The sequence below is a fragment of the Mustela lutreola genome, chromosome 7 (assembly GCF_030435805.1).
Source record: "Mustela lutreola isolate mMusLut2 chromosome 7, mMusLut2.pri, whole genome shotgun sequence".
NCBI lineage: Eukaryota > Metazoa > Chordata > Mammalia > Carnivora > Mustelidae > Mustela > Mustela lutreola.
The window spans coordinates 8,816,345-8,830,055 of record NC_081296.1 but is presented as its reverse complement, the minus strand read 5'-3'; the positions used below and the strand labels follow the sequence as shown (position 1 = coordinate 8,830,055).

At 53.9% G+C, this 13,711-nt stretch overlaps 1 protein-coding gene across 4 annotated transcripts in view; it reads left to right on the top strand.

Annotated features, from left to right (window-relative positions):
- Positions 1-8,919, top strand: part of WDR93 (WD repeat domain 93) — a 44,668-nt gene extending 35,749 nt beyond the window's left edge. For all 4 annotated transcript variants that reach the window (XM_059180001.1, XM_059180002.1, XM_059180003.1 and 1 more), the window contains 3 exons: positions 32-188; positions 524-722; positions 8,580-8,919. In XM_059180001.1, coding sequence (XP_059035984.1) covers positions 32-188; positions 524-722; positions 8,580-8,676 — 453 coding nt within the window. In that variant the 3' untranslated portion in view covers positions 8,677-8,919. The remainder of the gene's footprint in view (positions 1-31; positions 189-523; positions 723-8,579) is intronic.
- The last annotated feature ends 4,792 nt before the right edge of the window (positions 8,920-13,711 follow it).

The window sequence follows — 13,711 nt, the reverse complement described above, 5'->3', positions numbered from 1 at the left end:
AAGTCCCCATCACCATCTGTCTGCTTCCCAGTTGCTGGTCTTCTATGGGAACGGCTCTCTACAGCTCATGGATGTGGCCAAGCCTCAGATCATCTGTGCCTTTGCTCTACCCAGAACCTACCATCTGGTGGTCCCCTGGAAGCCCTTGTTTGTCGTGTCTGTTCAACACCCGTGTTTCCTGCTCCGAGGTACTGGAGGGGGACCCTGTGGCCTGCTGGCTCTTTTCCTGACACTCTCCGTCCCCTCCCAGAACTAGATGGGGTGACACTGCCCAATCTCTTCCCCCACTCTCGCACCCCACACCACAGGCCAGAACGACGCGGCTGTTCAGCCCTCCCTAGGCGCTTAGCTAAAACACAAGGCAAGGTCTTTTCTCTGGAATCTTGCTATTCTAGATCCAGTGAGCCCCTCACAGCTCAGTCCCATGAGCCAGCCTTACCAAGAGAGAGCAGCCCCCCTGTGCCCGCCCAGCCCACAGAGAAGGTCCTCCCTCCACCGCGCTGGCCCTGTCGTTTCATCTCAGGAGACCATCCCGACGAAACTGAATCCAGCAACACCAAGGACAGCCAGAGTTCTGTTTTCTATTTCAACCTCGAGGCCTACCCACTCCTGGAAAACCTGTCCAAAAATCACACCATTCCGGAAGCTGACATGACCGAGAACGCGGCCTTTGCCCAGATGCTGCCCTTGGAGAAAAGATGCGAGCGTTTCCTCCAGAAGAGGTAGAGTGCTGGGTCCGCCTCCCATCCCTGCCCCTGGGGGTGTCTGGATGGAGGACTAGTGGCGTTCGTTTGACGGTAAGGTCCGTCCAGCATTTAGAGCCCCCGCCAGCAGGGAACCCCACCCTCTCCTAGCCCAGGAGCCAAGCCCCCCGTTCCCGTTCGGCTTGGTAGAAAAGGAGCAGCGGATTCAGGCTGGAAAGGAAGGGCTGCCAGTTGCTGTTTTCTCCTTGTCAAGACTGTCTTTGCTTTCTGCTTTCTCGAGTCTTTGGTTTTACAAATCATATTTGGATTATCAGACACAATCATCTAAGACAGGGGCTGTGGCCCGTTTCCATGAATAAAGTGTTGCTGGAACAGGCCTGTTTGTTAGGTCTTACCAGTGGCTGCTCATGTGTCACAACGGCAGAGCTGACACTGCCAACAGACACCATAGGATCTGTCACACCTTTGTAGAAACGGTTTTCCAGCCCCTGGTCAAAGCTCCCCTCTGCTTTATCCATCATCTGGACAAATGGTGAGGTCCTGCGTCTCTCCCCTTTCCACTGTCGTGGTGCCACCAGGACTCTGTCCACAGCCCTTTCCACTGTAGAAGCATCGTGAACTGTGCTCTGTCCGCTCTGGAAAAGCAGGTCTCTCTTCTCTCCCATTCACTACAAATTTCTGGCGGCTTGCAAATTCTTGTAGATTTGTGTCATGATTTGGACCGTGCACTTTAAGTGGGACAGGGTCACTAGTGGAGCCCTCCACAACAGACGGGGTGGGGAGGGAATCGAGTGGTCCCTTTCCTTCCCGGGCCTTCTGTGGCGTCCGCTCTGGGACTCTGTGATCTCTCCAGTATGATCTCCTCACGCTTGCCTCCAGAGGAATGAAGCAACAGGAGGGTACTCAGCTCTGAAATCTGCTGCCTCCGCCGCTCACTGGCCGGGAGACCTTGTCGAGTCCCTTAACCTCCAAGAGCCTCAGTTTCCTCGTTAATTCAAAAAAGATGTGTGGTACGCCCATGGTGCAGCAGACTGTGCTGTGGGCTCTTCCACGATGCCTGGCCCGCAGGTGGTGTAGGTATTCGAGAGCTAATACATGTCAAGGGCTGGGCATAGGGTCCTCACTCCATGGTAGGTCCAAGAGTGATGCTGGGTTAGTCTCAGTTCGTTCCCAGCAAACTGTAGACACCACCGCCAGGTGGCGCCTCGGCCCCCATGACGGCTTTTACCGGCTGCACTTGGTTCCTTCCTGGGCGTGGTGGGCTGGCCTTAGGGCTTTCAGCATCCCTGGGAGGGAAGCAGGGCCATCCTTGTCCGAGGCGGGGATGCTCTGTGGGTCTTGGGGGAGGACAGCAAAGAAGGGGTCAGTAGACATTTCCCCTGATGAAAGGATTACCAAGATTTACTAAGAGTGCCCCTGTTCCTCCCATGGAGGCTGCTTCTTTTAACCCTTGATGGCTTGACTTGTTCTGAGGACATGCAACTGAATAATTTAAGGGTGAACCATCATGAAGTCTAGTTTATTTTCCAGCAGACCAGAAAAACATTTAGAGAGAGAAAGAGAAAATGTGAACAATCTGTGAAACCGAGGACAATATTCATAGAGAGTGACAGACAGATAAAATGTTTATAGGTGGTGAATACAGGTGTATTGTACTACTTGCAACTTTTCTGTAGGTTTGAAATTTTTCTAAGTAAAAGATAAGGAGAGGTTATAAATTATTACTTACAGTATAATCCTGATTTTGAGTAAAAGAAGACTAGAAGTGTGTATACCCATAGTAACGGTAGTTATATCTGGGTGATCACGTATGTGTGATTTTCTTTCTTTGTACTTTCCCTATTTGCAGCTTTTCTAAAAACAAAAACAAAACAAAACAAAAAAGTTATTTTGGAAAATTTTAAATATCAGTGAAAAAAGAAGTGAAGAGTATGAGTTTAGACCATGGCCGTAGTGAGACTGTTCTCAGGGGAGGTCCTGGCACGGAGATTTCTGGAGCTTTTTCCTTTTTAAATTTTTTAATTAGTCTCATAGGTAGAAATTAGTGACTCGCCAGCGGCGTATACTACTCAGTGATCATTAGAGGAAGGGCCCTCCTTAATGCCCATCCCCCAATCACCCCTCCCCCGCCCCCCCCGCACCTCCCCTCCAGCCACCCTCAGTTTGTTTCCTAGAGTTTGTCTCTTATGGTTTGCCTCCCTCTCGATTTTCATCTTGTTTTATTTTTCTTTTCCCTTCCCCTATAGCCATCAGTCTCGTTTCATCAGTCCCCCATGAGAGCAATCATATGGTATTTGTCTTTCTCTGACTTATTTCGCTTAGCCTAACAGCCTCTACTCCCATCCACATCGCTGCAAATGGCGAGATTTTATTCTTTTTGATGGCGGCGTAGTATCTGCAGCTCTTTCTTGATAAGACCCAGAGAGCCCCTTGTTTAAGGAGCTTGCTTCCATTTCTGCCTTTCAGTCTGACCCCTCTCTTTCACTGGCCTGGAAAGGGTGAGCCTTCCCACTTGAGCTGGAAGCCAGCCGGCTGCCCCACCTGGGGGAATGGCCCCCGGCCCCACATTTCCAGCACTGGGAGGCTCACCTCCCACCTGGCAGCAGAGGGCCCGGCCAGTTCAGGCTGCCACAGTCCCTGATGGACAAGTCCCACCCTTGGCCAAGGTATAAGTGGAGATTAGAACTCAGGACACCCGTGGAAGGAACCCGCGGAAGGAAGGAAATTTTCTTCAAGCAGAGCTACTACTAAGTACTTCTCCATTGTAAAAAAAAAAAAAATTATTCACTATTTCTGATAGAAGTTATTATCGATACACTTGTAGAAATTTGGAAAATAGGACAATGCAAAAAAAATTTTTTAAATAACTCAGAGTCCATCACAAAAACCCTAGCAGGGCTGTTAATTTGTTAATTTTGGTTCAGGTTTTCCCTTTGGTGTTTTCACTAAGTTGAGATCCTGTTTCATGATCAATTTTTAAGTCTGGCTTTGTGTCGCTCCAGAATAGAAGTTCATTATTTTTTAAGAAAAACCTCCTTATAAATACGGCTTTTAATGCCTATGTAATTTCCATGGAAAGGCTGTGTCTACAGTATAGCTCCCCACTCCCCTGTGGCTGGGTCTGCTCTCATAAGGACAGGGTCCATATACCCTGACCTCCTCCAGTTCCCGTGGGAATGGACTTTTTTAAGGTGCTTTTTCCCTAATGTCTTTCCTCCTTATCAACACAGCTTAGCTCTTAGGACCCTCACCCCAACCTCTCCCTGGGAAGGCCCCACAGCCACTGAGAGGGGTGAAGAGGACTGCCTCCTGGGGAACCTTCTGCAGGGGAGAAGGTTGGAGGGGCTGACCACGTGGGACCTCAGGAGCCAGGGGCCAGGGCTTGGGAGCTTGGGAATAGAAAAGCTCAGGGAAGTGTTCACTGGGTCCTGGAACCCAGCAGGAGCTAGGAGGGGTCACACTGTGTGGTTGTGGCCAGCCCAGATTGAAGGAACATTCACTTGGGCCTGATCACAGTGTTTGGATTATATCTCTTATGGCATCCCATTTTCCAAACTGGGTCCCAGCAAGAATTTGGGAAACATTGATTAAAAGAAGGCTTTTTTCTCTTCTCCTGTTCTGAGGTCTGATACCTGGGGTTTTCCCAAAGAGTAGTCCCTGCCCCAGCATTTTAGTTTGAAATTGTCCATCCTTCCTTCCTTCCTCCCAAGAGAAAGTGCACAAAGGGTGGGGGTGGGCAGGGGGAGGCAGAGGGAAAAGGAGAGAGAATTTTAGCAGGCTCCATGCTGCTTGATCTCATGACCCTGAGATCATGACCTGAGCCAAAATCAAGAACTGGACTCAACGGTCTGAGCCACCCAGGTGCCCCTTACTTTGAAAAATTTCAAACATACAGGTTTGAGGAGAAAAAAGTCACTGAACAGCCACATGCCCACAATGTAGACTTTAACATACTTCTGCTGCTGTTCCTATGTGTCCCCCCCAATATTAATCTCACCTCTTCCCCCCCTTTCATTCCTCGTGTCTGAAACAGCTTCACTGATGCTAAAAATAAGTGAAATTTCAAGGCAATGGGTTTATGTGGCAATCGAGTCAAAGTTTCAGACTTGCAATACTCTGTCCAAATTGCTTTCACAAAACCTACCCTTGGGACTTTTATAAACAGCCTGTGTGAAAGGGAGCCTGCCTTCGGGGCTTTAAAAGGAGGCCAGTTAGCTCCAAATACGTGTCCCTACCCCCCACTCCGCCACCCCCCTCCCCGAGGCCTGGCCTCTGCTCTCCTCCAGCCCGGGTCTCTAGGCACCATTTCCTGGCTCCCTGCCCTGCTTTAGAGTCTGCCCTCTCTGGCTGGCTCAAACTTGATCACGATAGCAATTTCTGGACACCAGGAAGCAGACAGAAACAGAGTGCCCCTTCCTCTCTGTGTCTCTGGCTCGCTCTCCTTTCATTCTCTGTGAATACAAAGCCCAGAAAGATGCAGGGTTCTCCATAGCTGGCTTTCTGCCAGAAGGTGGGCTTCGGGGGTGACCCAACAGTCCAGGTCCACGGCCAAGGGAACCAGGGGTGGGGCAGGCCAGAAGTGATAGCCCATCACTATTTTCATCTGGAAGTGAAGGACACTTTGCAGCTTTTGTTACATACATTGTACATGTCTCTCTCTCTTTCAGTGACTTGGCTTGGATCTTTTTCCCAAGCACAAGTTCATTCTCTTTTGATTTTAAAAGTCCTGTGTCAGTGTGTTACGAACAGTTTTTTTTCCTGGTTTGTCTGGCTAGCTGCAAATGCGGCTGCTCATGCAGCCAGACAGAAGTTTCGAGGCTCAGGTCGCTGGAGTTTTCCATCTTTTCCCTTAGATGTTGTTGAAGGGCAGGTGTAAAGAGCCTCAAATTCAGGGCACAAGCTGTGCAGTAGGCCTGGGGCGCAGACCGGCGGCCTCTAGCTGTGGGACAGGACAGGCCTCAGGTCTTCATGCATGAAATGAGTGACGGCCACATCTCAGCATGGGACACGATGGCATGTGCAGTAAGGGCCAGCATTACTTATCATGAGACCACAGAGAAAGGCCTCCGTGCCACAGTGTATGTTGCAAATCACCCACGTTGTCTTAACACACAAACGGCTTTATTCTCAGGCTTCCTTTTCAGACTTGCCCTCGTCCGATCTATTCAGCAGCCACTTGGGCAGTCACTTTTTCTTTTATTTTCTTCTCTGATTTTATTTTTAAGTAATCTCTAAACCCAACAAGGGGTTTGAACTTACAACCCCAAGATCAAGAGCCATGGCTCCACCAACTGAGCCAGCAGGCACTCCTGGAGGGTCGTCTATGGAAGTCATGTTGTTTTGACCTCCTGAGCCAGAAATTTCACTCCCACTAATTCATCAGCAGTGGAAGTATTTTTTTTTTTAACGATTTTATTTATTTATTTGACAAGCAGAAATCACAAGTAGGCAGAGAGGCAGGCAGAGAGAAGGGGGGAGCAGGCTCCCTAAGCGGAGAGCCCAATGTGGGGCTCAATCCCAGGACCCTGAGATCATGACCTGAGCCAAAGGCAGAGGCTTAACCCACTGAGCCACCCAGGCACCCCAAGAAGTATTGTGGTCATTAACGTGCACTGAGCACCTACCTGGGGTCTGGTACTATGCTAAGTGTTTTGCGGGCATAATCTTATTTTTTACTGTTGTTACTCTCGCCTGTCCAGGGTCAACAGCTTGTAAGTGAGGTACAAGCAGTGTGGGTTCAAAGTCCGAGTGTGTACCCCGTGCACACTCAGCCTCCTCCCCGTGCTCCCTCCGCAGGCACCGTTCACGCAGCCTGGAAGGCCTTAACAAAGGATTTTCAGCCCCAGGGTGTGCTTGTTAGGGAGAGAGAAGGTGGCAGATCTGTGAGTGGCCACTAGAAGCCGTTTCTAGGATACATTTCCAGTACAAACCGGGGGGTGCACAAGAGTGTGTGGCCACAAAGAAAAAAAAAAACACAAGATTTTATGCACGTCTATGCTTGTACGTGTGAAAACAATTTCCAAGGACTTACAGGGAGCTGTTAATTACAGTTGCTTTGGGAAGGGAAAGCCAGGATCTGAGGTGAGAGGGAGATTGCTTGTAATTGTATACCCACCTGGATTTTCTGATTTCTTTAAAAGCAACGTATAGGCTACTTTTTCAAGTTAAAAAATGTTTTAGTGCGTTTAGACCAGATACGTCTCCACGTGGATGCGCTTTGGCAGACAGAGCCTTGAAACAAATCCAGAGCTGCAATCGCTGCCTTTCTCCCCAGAAGGAGCCCTCCTCCTGCGTGCCGGGACTGTTTTGACACCCTCGGTGCACGCAGGCTGCAGCAGGAACCTGGCCAGCAGCCCGCACCCCTTTCCCCAGAAGGAAGGCGTCCTCCGCGCGCTCCCAGCGGCCAGGTCTGCGTGCAGAATGAGGGGTGGATCCTGGGCTTCTCCGACTCTCCTGTACTGAACGTGCATCTGCTTGTTTTTTTGTTGTTTTTAAATTAACCTCTTACTTTGTAAGAGACCCAACTCAGACACCTGATCTTCTAGGAGCACTCCCCGGGCAGGGTCCACCCCTCCCAGGTTCTCCCTGCATTTGACCTTGACGGCCGCTGAAATGCCTCGGATTATAAATGTCCTTCACTCCTGTCACCCAGAGGAAACCGGGGGGAACCGGGGCTGTTTCTGTACACTCTGGTCTTCCCTGCACTTGCACCCGTGCCTGTCACTAGCGTAACCAAACCCTCCTAGGAAGCTACACCAGGCAAGCTGTTGCATGAAGGGAGCTTGATTTGCAGCCAATGAGGTGATCACGGGCTAACTTACAAAGTTAGTGACTTGCAAAGCCGTGACTCCCTGAGCAATGGGGACTGGGTTCCTTTTAGTGAGGGTTAGGATGAGTACTTAGCTAGGGAAGCCCCGTCATTGTACATAGAGGCCGGCCTAGGGTCACGCGTGTGCCTTTAGGAAACTCGCCCATGTGTACATTGTATGTTGTATAAATGAGGCTTGTGCTCTTCCTTGGGTGGAGATTTTAGTATTACAAGGAGGTAGATACAATGGTCTGTCCCTCCATGGGTCACTCCATGGTCCACATGCGCAGGCGTCGGTTGGGGGTTAAGCACAAACCTGTCGGGGTGGTCTGGGCCTCCAAAAGGCTTTGTCTGGGCTGTTGCTGCTGCTTGAGGGGTAGTTTCAGGTTTAGTGTGGCCCTTGGGTCGTTTGCCTAAATTAAGAGATACGCTGGAAAGAAGAACTTAAGGAGGGGCATCTGGGTGGCTCAGTGAGTTAAGCCTCTGCCTTCAGCTCAGGTCATGATCTCAGGGTCCTCCAGCCCCGCATCAGGCTCTTTGCTCAGCGGGGAGCCTGCTTCCCCCTCTCTCTCTGCCCAATAGTGATCCTCTGTCAAATAAGTAAATAAAATCTTTAAAAAGAAGAAGAAGAAGAACTTAAGGAAAAATGTACCCACAAAGGTTGGTGGGCACAAACAGGGGGGCGGTCAAGGCTAGGTCTTGGGGTCCAGCTGAAGACACTAGTAGACGCTTGAGGAGTATTTAACCACTGGACGTGCTGGCATTCCGATGTGGCTGACGGTGGTCCATGCACAGGGACCATGAGTCCCCCAGCGCACTGTGCCTTCTAGCGGGCTCAGCTCCTGGCTGAGGTGGCCGGCCCTGTAGTCAGGCAGTAAAGGTTCTGAGGGCAGGCTGTGCCCCAGGCTGAGTCCCGAGGACACTGACAGGCAGCACATGTGTCACTTGGCGAGTTTGTTAGTTTAGCACAGGGTGGTCAGGGGCTGTCCTGGGACCGAGGAGCTGGAGGGGTGGGGAGCACAGGGCGCAACACAATTTCCTCTCATTCCCACCTCTGTGGCCCACAGGTTCCAGAAGCTGGAGAAGGCGGCAAAGGAGCAGGAGCACTGCGCGCGGATTCGCAGGTATTCCTTGCTTCTCCAAAGAGAGAACTTCAGGAAGTGACCGGGCTGCTGCTCTGGGCTCTCTGAGAAGGTTGGCCACAGGCAGGCTTCCCCCCAGGGTGCCCTGAGGCCAGGCGATGACGTGGGGACAGGGCTGCAGCTCAGTAGGCCCAGGGACCCGGACTGGCAGTCCAGGACGTCAGCAAGGGAGAGCCATGCTCTGGGGGGGCTTCAACCTTAAGCCGCTTGTGAGAGCCCTCAGGCGGATGACGTGTCACCCCAATAAACAGCAATACTGTTTCCAGCCGGACTCTTCCTTCCCACCCAGTCCAGACGCTAGCAGGGCCCAGGCAAGGGTTTCCTGGGCCTTGTGAGGACCACTCGCCTTCTGGGCCCCGGAGAGTCCCTTTGCTCCCATGAGCAAGACCCCAGGCTCCCCCAGCGACTGTGTGGCCGGCTTTCTCCCCACCGGCTTCTCTCCCTCTTCGCAACTGGAGCCACTTTGGAGAGGCCGAGGCTCACTCAAGAGTGGCTGGGCACTGCCTGAGGTCACAGGGACCTGAGAGGGCACTTGGGAGGCAGGGACGGTGCCACTCCTGCCGCTGGCTGCTGGCTTGGAACCCTAGAGCAGGCTGGGGGACCGGAGGACAGGAGGGGTGGGCAGAGAGGTGCCTTTGTCTTCTCTGGAAACTTCCCTCCCAGGCAAACAGGCCAGAGGGTTGCCCTGGCTCAGGGCCTCCGCCTGCCTCTCTGAGGACACCGTGTGGCCCCTCGGAGAACTGCAGGTGGCTGACGCGTCCCAGCCTGCCCGCGATTGCGGAAGGCAGGGTCTCTGACAAGCAGCTCCCTTTGTGTCCCCATCCCTCTCCTCCCTTGGATCACACACACTCCTCATCGCCACGACACATCCTTCACAGCACTGGTATTGATCGCAGAATGTCCCCAGACGAGGAGGTGCCCCCACCCAGGCACTCTGTCCCCCGCCCTCCCACGGCGGGAGCAGAGACCGCAGCAGCGGCAACTTTCACAACAACCCTCTTCCTCCCCGCGCCAGGCGCTGTGGCCACTCTCTTTTGAGGGGAGGGAGGAAAACTTAGGATGGTGGCCATGACCTTACATACACTGAATGGGGCAGGGAACGAAGGTTTACGGGACACCGTAATTGTGGGCTCGTGATTGTGGGCTCAACCTGTGCGCCTCAAGTGACCTTGTGAAATGGAGATATTGTCATTATCCACCATTTCCCAGAAGGGAAGTTGAGACTCGGGTTACATGGCCTGGAACAGCCTGGATCAAGTCCTAAAAGACTTGTTCATCAGGAAGTGTCAGAGACTCAAATGAACTTTCAGGTTGGCTCATGTGTGTGTGATGCTTTCCCCCGCGGCTGGGTCCAGGTGTTGGAGAAATCAGGACTCTCTTTCCAACTCTGTTTTGATTCCCCTTTCTGGGAGGCCCTCTGCTCGGCTGGCAACGTGACCGCAACCACCACCCACAGCGACTGTCCCTTTCTCAACAGTTCCAGCAAAGTCCGAAGCCTGCTTCTCACTGGTCTGAATGGGGTCACATTCTGGAACCACTCAGGGGCTGACTGTGCAGGCCTGTGGCACAGGCCCATCCCTGGAGGGACATGGAGGTCATGCCCACCCAAACTAAGGAGGGCAGAGCTGTCTGAAGACAGGAAAATGCCAGGTCACAAGGGAAGAAGGCAGGAGGGGCGCTGGGCTGGCCCTGTCCTCCTCCTCCAAAGTCACGTGCCACCCAAACCAGGCCACCTCCTCAGTTGCCCAGGGTGTGTAGGGAGAGCAGGGAGGGGTGAGGGGAGCTGGGACAGTCACAGGGAGCCTCCTAGGGCAGGTACATGGGAGGGGGGAGGGGGGAAGGCAGAGGACCCCAGGCCCAGCAAAGTGCTGGAAAATGGGCAGATGAGGCCTGAGCAGCGCTGAGCTGGGGACCCATGGCCCTAGCCCCCCCCCCATGGCCCATCAGCCCAGGGCTGATGCACCACCAGGGCTGAGTGGGCGGTGCCAGTGGTCCCCAAAAGAGGTCCTTGCCCACTGGGTGACAGAACCCCTCAGAAGCACCAAGAACCTTGGGATTTCTCAGGGGAATGTTAGAACTAGTATCAGTTAAAGGAGCGCCCCAGGTGTCATAGTTTGGACACATCACACTCAGGGTTGTGCAAACGCAGGGATGACCTCTGGTGAGCGGGCTGGGCAGAATGGCTCCTGGCCTCAGCCAGGACAAGCAGGGCTTTGCAGTTAGGCCCAGCTTCCCTCCCCAGCCCTGGGCTACCCTCCTTCTCCAGATACTGGCGGTTCCAGAATCCTAGCGCATCCGCGTGCCCCTCAGATGGCCCTGTTGACTGAGCAACATGTGGCCGGAGGGACGTGTGGGCTTGGCCTCCTCCAGGGGCACCACGCAGACGCACAAGGCCTGGCCCGGCCTCAGTCCTATCACCTCCGACCCGCCGGCAGACAGCCCATGACCACCACCCCCTGTCTTCCCCCGGGTTCCTACAGTGACCCATGGAGCCTGCCCCTGAATAAATGGCTTAAATATGAAACCATCAGCTGTCCCTCCTTAGGACGCAGCCCGTCAGCATCAGCGCCCACACAGTGTGGCCTTCTCAGTGAGAACAACATCTCCGCTCAGCAAGCAGAGGCAGCTTCCTCTGCATGAGGGGCCTGATTCTGCCCTCCCAGCGGGCTCGCGCACTCGCGCGTGCACACACACACACACACGTGCGCACACATGTGATGGCCAGGTCGATCCCGGAGACCTGATCCATCAACCACCAGCCACGGGTGTCCGTGCCTCACCAGCCGGGTACCAGCTCTGTGAACAACTCCCTGTTCTCTGTGCTGCTGTGTCCCGCTCTGGAAAACAGGTCTAACTCCACACACCTGCCCCTCACCTGCGGCTCCCATGCTCAAACCACGTGAGGTCAGTTGTTGAATTTGCAGCCCTCGCCACGGAGCCTGGCTGACGGGAACCGCTCCGTGGGCCCGTGCCCCGTGGGTTCTGACCCCGCCAGCTGAGAACGCAGCTCCTCAGGAAGGAGGCAGCACCCGCCAGCGGCCTGGTGGGGCTCCCGGGCTCAGCCGGCCTCTGGCTCCGGGCCTGCGCCTTCCCCACCTAGCCAAGGCCTCAGGTGATGGAGAGGGCGCTACCCAGTACCCTGGGTCCCTGTCCTTGGGACAGACTGGTGCTCACCTGTGTGCGCGCCCGGGGAGGCTGCCCTCCCATGGGGGCCCAGTCCGACGCTGCCACTGGCCATCTGCTGGGGCGTGTTCTTAGCCTCTCCTTCCTCCACTTTCCCAACCTCACCCTGGCCCCAGCAGCTGCCACTTTCACAGGTCGGTTAGCTGAGAACTGAGAGTCGCCTACCTGGACGCTGCTGGCCGTCCTGGAGCCTCGCAACGGGGACGCAGGCACAGGAGCGGTGCGAGGAGCGCCCTTCCCAGCCCCAGCCCTCTGCCTTATTAGCAGAGACGAGCTAATGAAAATTCACACCCGGGTGCTAACAAACACCCGACCGCGGCTGGCTCCGAGAAGGAGGTGAGGCTCTCCCCAGGGGAGGGCGCTGGCCAATGAGCTCCACTTACCTGTGAAAAGACTTGCTAATAACTTTAATTCCCCATCCTAAACCGCAGGACCTTTGCCATGCAAACAGATTTTCTAAATTGGCCAGGCCCCTGGAAAGGCCTTCCCACTCGGCTCCGGTTAGGGTCTTGGGAGGGGAGGTGTGGGAAAGGGAGTGGTCAGCGGAGGTGTGAGGTTTGCCCCCTGCAGGGCCTCTGCCTTCGGATCCCACTCTCTGCGGCCAAATGCTGGCCAGGGTGCGCTCCGCCGCCTGAACGACACGGCCCTGCCGCCCGCCGGGTCTGAGTACCCCCCACCTTCCCGGCCCAGCCAAGCGCTGGAAAGGATCTCCGAGATGGTTTCAAAACAAACCTATCAGTATCCACGGCTAAACAGACCCGGGTGTGTCCATGCAGGGGACTATCCCTGGGCGGTAAGAAGCAGGGATGCCCGAAACCACGTGGCTAAACCCTGAAAATGCTCTGACCGGGGAAAGAAGCCGGACACCAGGGGCTTCATGTTGTGTGGTTCCGCTCATGCAAAATGTCCGGAACAGGCAGATCGAGGGAGGCGGGAAGGAGAGGAGTGTGCTGGGGAGGGGGGATGGCGTAATGGGGAGGAGGCTGCTAATGGGCACAGAGTTTCTTTGGGGGGTGGTGCAAATGTTCTCAGTCTAGGGGTGCCTGGGCAGCTTAGTCAGTTAAGCGTCTGCCTTTGCGTCCTGGGAATCGAGCCCCGCATCTGGGCTCCCTGCTCAGTGGGGAGCCTGCTTCTTCCTCTCTCTCTGCCGCTCCCCTGGTTTGTGCTCTTTCTCTCTCTTCAAATAAAATCTTAAAAAAAAAAGTTCTCAATTCAGACAGTGGTGATGGGTGCATAACTCTATGAATACACTAAAACCACTGAATTATAAAGTTGAATTTGATGGTACATAAACTATCTCAATAAATCATGAAGGCCTGTATTTCAAAGATGCTTGAGGGAAAGGGGAGAACTCCGTACCCATCCACAGAGGGCCTTTGGGCCTCGGCTACTGCCCTGCACCCCCCCCCCCCCCCCGCGACCTCTGACTGCTTCCTATACCCCTTGAGCAAGGCCAGGGTCAAGGCTTTCCTCTTCCCCATGCAGCACATCCCTGATCAGAATCCAGCAGTGTAGTCAGGAGTATGGTTCCAGGCCAGCTGTGTGACTCCAGAGGCGACCCCCATGAGTCTTTCCATCCCAGCTAGGCCGCCGGGAGGTCACACTTACACGAACCTGGGACTGACTCACTGATGTTAGTTTATGTCCCTAAACCACCAGGGAGAGAAGTGAAGGAGATGAGAAAAACCCCAAGGTCTAGGCCATGATGCTATAGCACAGGGGGAGAAAGGGATTGGGACGCCTGACGTGAACCCTTGGTAGCTGGTGTCCCCTCAGCCCGCAGAGCTGGTAAAATCCTACTGGGCATTAGAACTCAGATTCTGAATTCATATCAGGACTCGAGTGTCCATCCTTGGTTTATTCTTCTATAAGAT